General features: G+C 37.7%; 1 protein-coding gene and 1 long non-coding RNA gene across 3 annotated transcripts; one reads left to right on the top strand and one right to left on the bottom strand.

Moving 5' to 3' along the window:
- Window positions 1-3,154: 3,154 nt before the first annotated feature.
- On the top strand, window positions 3,155-5,214 carry LOC104793480 (cytochrome P450 704C1). Its single transcript, XM_010519835.3, has 5 exons — window positions 3,155-3,751; window positions 3,831-4,115; window positions 4,175-4,513; window positions 4,605-4,805; window positions 4,910-5,214. The coding sequence occupies exons 1-5, from the start codon at window positions 3,230-3,232 to the stop codon at window positions 5,096-5,098; spliced, it is 1,536 nt and encodes a 511-aa protein (XP_010518137.2). The 5' UTR covers window positions 3,155-3,229; the 3' UTR covers window positions 5,099-5,214.
- Window positions 5,215-5,738: 524 nt separating this feature from the next.
- On the bottom strand, window positions 5,739-8,280 carry LOC147943038 (uncharacterized). Of its 2 annotated transcripts, XR_015560052.1 has the most exons (7): window positions 7,803-7,983; window positions 7,428-7,532; window positions 7,203-7,275; window positions 7,006-7,098; window positions 6,613-6,663; window positions 6,355-6,510; window positions 5,739-6,268 (listed from the first exon to the last, which is right to left on the bottom strand). It is a non-coding gene; the product is annotated as an uncharacterized LOC147943038 (long non-coding RNA). The 2 variants fall into 2 exon arrangements; XR_015560051.1 differs by lacking the exons at window positions 5,739-6,268; window positions 6,355-6,510; window positions 6,613-6,663 and having other exon boundaries at window positions 6,737-7,098; window positions 7,203-7,335; window positions 7,803-8,280.
- Window positions 8,281-8,668: the final 388 nt, after the last annotated feature.

The following is an 8,668-nucleotide window of genomic DNA, read 5'->3' as shown; positions in this document are numbered from 1 at the left end:
CCTGGCTGACCAATTTCTAGCAGAGCACAACCTTTGCATCAACCCCTTTATGACGATCATCCATGAGAACCACGTTCAACATTTCGGTTGATAATCAGGTTCCAACCACATGGCCTGAAAATAGAAAAAAACAACAAAGACTCAGAGAAAATGAAACATGTATAGCTTACCATCTGACAGAGAAGAAAACCCAAAAAAAAATTATAGTTCTCTCATATACGGTAATGTGTATACCTTTTGTGATAGTATGACATGGCCAGCTGAGAAACATTACATTCCCAGCTGAGAAACATGTGTATACCTTTTGTGATAGTATGACATGTTCTTACCAATCTTCTACGCACTGAATCATCCAAATCCGGTGGCTTTTTAGTAGCTCCTGCAAAACATTACATCCAAGCGAATGATAAGGGCAAGCACAAACAGAACCTACCAACAGAGTGAAGATTATATTTGATAAAGACTGGAATCCTACCAATGCCAATCACCAAATCATCAGATGTAGCGGTCTCACCTGTTACATTTACACATCTACTGATTAAACCTTTCAAACTCAAAGACACTTCAAAAATTGATTCTCGAGACTTATATAAAAAGAAAAAGATTTATTACTTTATTTGCTTGGATGGTAAGAATATCTGCACCGAGTTCTCAGATTGGCATCATTGCAGCTTCTTCACACAGTGCTTGAAGCTCGCTTCCTGAGTATCCTGTAACATTAAGAAGCTTATTAGTTACTTGACTCAGAAACTGTAACACTTCTACTGGTGATAATAAACTAATCTGTGTTTCTTAGCAATTGGTGGATATGAAAATCCTGGTGACAGATAATGTTCTTACCAATCTCCTAAGCACTGCATCATCCAACTCCTGTGGCTAGTTACTTATTAGTAGCTCCTGCAAAACATTCCATCCAATTAAATGATTAGGGCAAGCACAAACAGAATATATATGCCAGCAGAGTGAAGAATGGATTTGATAAAAGACTAAGGAATCATACCAATGCCAATCACCAAATCATCAGGATTAGAAGTCACACCATCAAACTGGATAAGGAATTCTGATTTCAATCTTCTGCTTGTTTCATTCTCACTGATCGACCTTGTTGACATTACACTATCTATCTAAGAATCAGAGTACAGTTCTCTACATAAACAAGGATCAAAAATAGGATAATAGTATGCAATTAATGCCTTAACAAATTCATTGAAGCAATCAATCCTGATACAGAAACATATCACTTATAAAATCTACCAACATCACCATCACCTTCCAGCATTTAGGATAAAGAAAAAAGAGAAAGAAGCAAGACAGATACCTTATTTCTGGACACTCACAACACCGTTGATGCTAGAAACAAGCAAAACAGACATTAACAAATCACGTATGGTATTGAGAGAAGTCAACTTACATAGCTACAACCATCCCCTGCAACTAATCCTTAGATCACAGATCATAAATCGCTTGCAAAACACCTACAAAACAAAGAAAGAAACGTACGGTACAAAACAAAACAAAAAGACGTGTAAGAATAAGAACAAAACTCCTGCAGAAGTGTGTCCATCAAAGCCATCACTGATCGATAAAAGCATCATCCAAAACCTGAAACAACATAACGAAGAAGTAAAAATCACATGAACATAATAAAAAGCCTTAAAACGATTCAGTTTAGAAACTTAGAAACCAAACCCTAGAAGAGCAATATGAATGAGAGAGACAAGGATCAGTCAAAGCCATCACCGATCAAATCGTACGATCCTCCTCCACAAATCTAAGCAACAAAACAAAAACGACTAGTAATTAGTAACATGTAACTAAACAAACCACCAAATCAAAGAGAAAATTCAGAAGCAAAGAGAGATCCGTTTAGAGCAAAGAACCCGTGAGAACGCCTGAAGACGTAACCGACTGGAGAGGAAGGTGATGATCAGATCCATAATTCTCTTCTGAAACACCTGCAAGGCGAAGAAAGAAACGTAAGGTACAAAGCAAAATAAAAAAGAAGAAGTTATAGACGTTTTAAGAGGACGAAGAAAACAAGACATAGCACAGAGTAGAAGCGTGTCCATCACTATCATCATTGATTGATTAAACCAAACCCTAGAAAAAAAATAAGCAAGTGGATCGAGTCAAGAAAAAACATCAGAAACTAGTTTAGAAGCAAAGAAGCGAACCACCGATCGAAGCGACTGTACACTAGAGATAGGAACGAATACGAAAATTAAAAAAAAAAAAACAAAACAAAACGAAGCAAATCAGCGATCGATCGATCATAGCAATCATCAACCACGAGGAATCTAAAACAACAGAATCACACAAGTAAAAATACACTTTATTAAAAAGCAAACCGTAGATTCAGGAGTGGAAGCGATGATGATCGGATCATATAAGATTCGCTTCCAAAACACACACACCTGCAAGAGCCAGACAATAGAAACTTAACTTAGGGAACAAATAAAAAAAAACAGAGACTCGTTAAGAAGAAAGAAGAACTCAACTGAGGAGAGAGACCAACCCTAGAGGAATTCACAATGGAGTAAAGAACATAGAGATGATGATCGGTTTGAAACCAAAATCAGAGACAACAAAATAAAAAATTAACAATACAAGAAGAAGATGAAGAAGATAATGGGGTTTACAAATAGAGAGCGTTACATAATAATGAAGAGTGAAACATTTATTTATAGATAATGGACTCAGGACTCGTATATTTATTTCCTTTTCCTTTTTTTTTTACTACTAAGTAAATACGAATCCTAATTATATTTCTTTTTTTACTATTATTTTAGTTTCTTTGTTATTTCCTAATTTTCCTTTTCCTATGATTTTCCCTTTTTGTTTTTAATCACAATGGTTATTTCCTTTTTATCTAAGCTATTTTTTTTGTCACGAACAGATTTGAACCGTTAGATTCATCTCTAACTATTTTCTTTTCCTATTTTCATATTTTCCTATATATAAATGGGCTGGACTTACACTACTCCACTAACGTATATTGTGAGTTTGTGACTTACTAAAACGTTGTCGTTTAATTATTTTAAGTTTCTTTTTCAATTTTATAAGAGAAAACAGCCCACCAAATTGTATCCACCACAGAGAGTTACACGCGTGGCACTGGCATAGATCATCTTCATCGTATAAACAAACTGTTATCACCCATCATATAAAATATTATATCTTCTCTGTCTATCTCTTGGTTCAGTAGCCGTTGTCGTTGACGTGAAAGCAAATGGAGATTTTTAGGAGCATAGCTGTTGCACTAGTAACAACCATCTTCATAGTTCTTTCTTTCACTATCTATCTCACGATCAGAATCTTTACCGGGAAATCACGAAACGACAAGAGATATGCTCCGGTACACGCCACGATCTTCGATCTTCTCTCCCACAGTGACGATTTGTACGATTACCACACAGAGATCGCGAGGACAAAGCCTACTTTCAGGTTCTTGAGTCCAGGACAGAGCGAGATATTAACTGCAGATCCTCGGAACGTGGAGCATATCCTCAAGACAAGATTCCATTACTACAGTAAAGGACCAAGTACTCGTGAAAATCTTGCGGATCTTCTGGGACATGGTATCTTTGCTGTTGATGGTGATAAATGGAAACAACAGAGGAAGCTTGCCAGCTTTGAGTTCTCTACTAGGGTTTTAAGAGACTTTAGCTGCTCTGTTTTTAGGAGAAGTGCATCTAAGCTTGTCGGTTTTGTCACGGAGTTTGCTCTCTCCGGAAAAGCTTTTGATGCTCAAGTAAGTTTCGAATCAAAGATAACCAGACAAAACTCATTATTTCTAAAAACTCAGGGATGCCATTTTGTTATGTATGTAGGATATGCTGATGAGATGTACACTGGACGCCATCTTTAAAGTTGGGTTTGGTGTGGAGTTACAATGTTTGGATGGGCTTAGCAAAGAAGGGGAGGAGTTTATGGAGGCTTTTGATGAAAGTAACGTTGCAACTAGTTCCAGATACATTGATCCACTTTGGAAGCTGAAATGGTTTCTCAACATTGGATCACAGTCTAAGCTCAAGAAGAGCATTGCTATTATAGATAAATTTGTCTATAGTCTAATTACCACTAAAAGGAAAGATCTTGCTAAGGAACAGAACACTGTGAGTTCTCTCTACCATTTTTAACCTTTTGAAGAATTGGTTTGCTTGTCGATCCTTAGGCTGCTAGAGAGGACATACTATCGAGATTTCTTGTGGAGAGTGAGAAAGATCCGGAGAACATGAATGATAAGTACCTGAGGGATATAATTCTGAGTTTCATGATTGCTGGGAAGGACACAAGCGCTGCATCACTCTCTTGGTTCTTGTACATGCTCTGCAAAAACCCACTTGTTCAGGAGAAAATCGTACAAGAAATAAGAGATGTGACATCAAGTCACGAGAAAACAACCGATGTAGATGGTTTCGTTGAAAGTATAAACGAAGAGGCTCTTGATCAGATGCACTATCTCCATGCAGCCTTGTCTGAGACCTTGCGGCTTTACCCTCCTCTTCCTGTGGTAAAATAAACAAGTCCTTCAAAAACATTCTTCTGTGATTGATCATTATAAGATTTTCTTAATTTATCTATTGGTCCTTCCGCAAATTAAGGACATGAGGTGTGCAGAAATTGATGACGTTCTTCCAGATGGATATAGAGTGAGGAAAGGGGACAATATTTACTACTTAGCCTATGCAATGGGGAGGATGACTTACATTTGGGGTCAAGATGCTGAGGAATTCAAGCCAGAGAGATGGCTCAAGGACGGCGTGTTCCAACCAGAATCACCATTCAAATTCATAACATTTCATGTTTGTACACTCTCTTGCTGACAACTATATATGTGGCCTAGAGTAAGGCATTATTTTTTAATGCCTCGCCTGAGGATGTTTTCTTTCTTTGACTATGTATGTCGGCTGGTCCGAGAATCTGTCTTGGCAAAGATTTCGCATACAGGCAAATGAAGATAGTATCGATGGCTCTTCTGCACTACTTTCGCTTCAAAATGGCTGATGAGAAAAGCAATGTGTGTTACAAGAGAATGCTTACACTTCATGTCGAAGGAGGACTCTATCTATGCGCAATCCCAAGGACAAGCACCTGAATCTACCAGAACACTTGCATGAACACCTCGAAAAACCTCCTTTCATATCTATACTGTATTGTAATTCTTCTATTTTGTCTTTTATATAAGAGCGGAAACTATATTTGAATTCAAAATTCTCTTCAAGACGGCAGCACTTCATATGATAATGATGATTTTACCCTCTGCACTCTCGTTAATTTCGAAACGACCACAATGATCAGTTTTCTTCTTTGAAAAGTTGAAACATTTTTGATTGTTTCTTTATTTTTGGTTCTGTTTCTTAGGTTTCTTAGCTTTGCAACATACCTCAAATTTCCAACAGAAACAAACAATCCAAAAAGAAATTTTAATTGGAGCCAAATTCTGAGTTCCAACGTTCAAGCTCTTCCCATTTGCTTTTACTCAAGCTGGCCTGATCACTGCCATCGATTTCTGAAATAACTACTCTGTGAGCTTGCCTTTGGTTTCTCTGACAATTTTATCAATGTCGCTACCGGATAAAGAGTGAGGCTGACTCTTCAGTTTAGTTTTCTGTCAATGGTACATATATTCTCTTTATTAGCATAGCATCAACAACTGCTCCGATCTCAGCTCCAATCTCCTCTGGCAAGAACACGGCACAATTATCTCAGATCCAATCTCAGATTAACAGCGGCTCTTTTAGGTAAAGAATATTACTCTCTTATTTCCTTAATTTAGGTTTGTTACATAGTTTGCCTTATATAGGCATTACATTGTTAGGGTTTTACCCTTGACAGCTCACTACTCATATCACACATCATATGTGTCCAAACATTCAAACCTATTGCTGAGTTGTATACGATCCGTGCAGTCCTTCATTGCTTTCACTTTATTGTCTCTGATTTCGTCTCTTTGTGCAGGTGTAGTTAGCCGTTGAGAGGAGGAAGACTTTGTCTGCGTATTGGGCCTGACTGCACTGCTGGACACATTGGGCCTGTCTGCATTGTTGAACTTGGGCTTTTGCAATGCTGGACTATTGTTGGACCGAGGTGATGTACAGCCCATTGTCTCAGTCACTTCAGTCGTCGGTATCTCTTCGACTCCTTCATTCACTGTTTTACTTCTGTGAATCTGAGATTAGATCTGAGACAATTGTGCCGTGTTCTTGCCAGAGGAGATTGGAGCTGAGATCGGAGCAGTTGTTGATGCTCTGCTAATACTCTTCACCTAACAAAGTGATAAAATGCATATAATCTGATACTTTCCTTGGCAATTGGTGGATATGAAAATCCTGGTGACAATAATGTTCTTACCAATCTCCTAAGCACTGCATCATCCAACTCCTGTAGCTTGTTACTTGTTAGTACTTAGTAGCTCCTGCAAAACATTAGATCCAAGTAAATGATTAGGGCAAGCAAAAACAGAATATATATGCCAACAAAATGCTTGAAGATCGCTTCCTGAGTATCCTGTAACATAAAGGAAGCTTATTAGTTACTTGACTCGAAACTGTAATACGTCTGGTGGTAATAACTACTCTGTGTTTCTTATACAAAATCTATAGAGCTTGCCTTCGGTTTCTCTGACAATTTTATCAATGTCGCTACCGGATAAAAGTGAGGCTGACCAAGGATCAAAAAGAGGATTTTAGTATACAATTAATGCCTTAACAAAAACTTATGTTAAGAGGATAACCCTGGAGTGTGGTTCTTCAGCCTGTTTAGGAGGGACGAAAACTTATGTAACCTATTTCATCATTTTGGTAGTTACGTATGTCGCCAATTCCATAAGATCAGAACACATATAGGTGAAAAATTAGACCAGTTTTTATATAAAAGAAATGAACTTTGAATTCCAAAGAAAGTAAAAAGGAAGTGAAAGGATTTTAAGTCATGGGAGAGACGATATAAGCCTACTTTGCCCCGAGGTTAGGAGAATAGCATCAAATCAATTGAGGCACACACCTTTAGGATCTGCGTTCTTTCTTGACAATCCACGGATGTTGCATGATCTTATCAATGGAGAGTCGTTTCTGAGAGATCCTCCTTAACAAGAAGCTGCAACAGATTTTAAACATCCATATATGTTAATGCTTAATACCTAACTAACTAGTCAAGAGCAAGAGAGTCGTTGTTGGTATAATGATGTAGCTTGGGTGTACCTGACTGATAAGATGTTTGGCTTCTGCTGAAACATTTGGGGTAGTGGGAAAAGTCAGATCGATATGAAAAATTCTGCATACCATTAAATTGGACAAGCACAAGCTCATCAGGAGCTGCGGTTTTAAGTTTCTTCTGTCAATTTCCACAAAGATAAAAAGTTTAGCCGTCTCCTTACCTCTTGAATGTATATTTTTGACTATAACCAATATAAACACATAACATACCTCATGATCGAGCAACAACGTTTTCACTTTTCAGGTATGATGTCTCTGTGAATCACAGATTTCCATGACAATAGGCTCGTGCCTGACTGAGATTTGCAATGAACTCTGAAATCCAGGAAAAGATAAGAGAACACAAAGTTTAGGAAAGATCCATTTGATTTGTCCACAAAGATGAAGCAAGCTAAGCTAATTTAATCACTTGCACAGAAACAGATAATTCCAATGACAATTATCCAGTGCCAGAAACAGATAATGCAAATGTGGTTGAGAAGCACGCAGAACCAACATTGCAACGAAATGATAAATGATCTTAAGGCAGAATAATTGAGATAGGAGAGAGAGAGAGAGAGCAAGCGAGGAGGAGGAGAGACTCACAGTGGCGTCTTGCTTGCTTTTCAGAGATATGGCCATTCTCTTTGAGGAGGCCGGAAGATTAGAGCTCACCACCATGACCATGAGCATACTCGAGAGAATCAAGAAAAAGCGTTCATAGTCGTCATGGAACCAACCGTAGAGGCCGAGGATATCACTTTGAGCGCCAAACTATGAACTTGCTCTATATCATATATGTGAACAAAATCGCAACAACCAATTAGGTTCCTAAATTTCTAGATTTTGATGGTAAACATTGCTATCAACTATCAATTTTAAACATTATAGGTAATTCATTAAACACAGAGACATTTGTTCACCAAACCCGGCAAACAGGTCGTGATGGGAAGTAAGGAAGTGCTATTCTCATCTACCGTCCATATCAATCCAAGAATGTTAAAAAAATGAGAGAGAAGCTGGAATAATGATGGGATAGAGCAGAAACCGTTCCGGGAAGATCAACAAAAAAAAAAAATGGAAACAAGACTGCTATAACATAGTGTGTCACCATCTATCATGCACATATGGCCTTTATGCTTACCACATTGATCACATAAACTATGTGATCAATATGCTACAATAAAGCTCATATGTCTCATTTATGTGATCAATGTGATACCATAAAGACCATATGTGTATGAGAGATGTACACACTATGTTACCAAAACAGGCTTGTTTCCATCTTTTTTTTTTATCGAGCTTCATGAATATTAGAGCCATTTCGGTGAGCACTCGTGTCTTCTTCTTCTTCACCTTCAAAACCATGGCAGACCTGCACAACATATAATAAGAAACCATCATCGTTCGTTAGTTTACAGGAGTCTGAAAAATAGAAATCCTAAAAAAAATCCCCAAACCAAAATATTATG

The sequence above is a fragment of the Camelina sativa genome, chromosome 6 (assembly GCF_030686135.1).
Source record: "Camelina sativa cultivar CO46 ecotype springtype chromosome 6, ASM3068613v1".
Classification (NCBI taxonomy): domain Eukaryota; kingdom Viridiplantae; phylum Streptophyta; class Magnoliopsida; order Brassicales; family Brassicaceae; genus Camelina; species Camelina sativa.
Note: the sequence above shows the minus strand (reverse complement) of the source record. Positions and strands in the feature narration are given on the sequence as shown.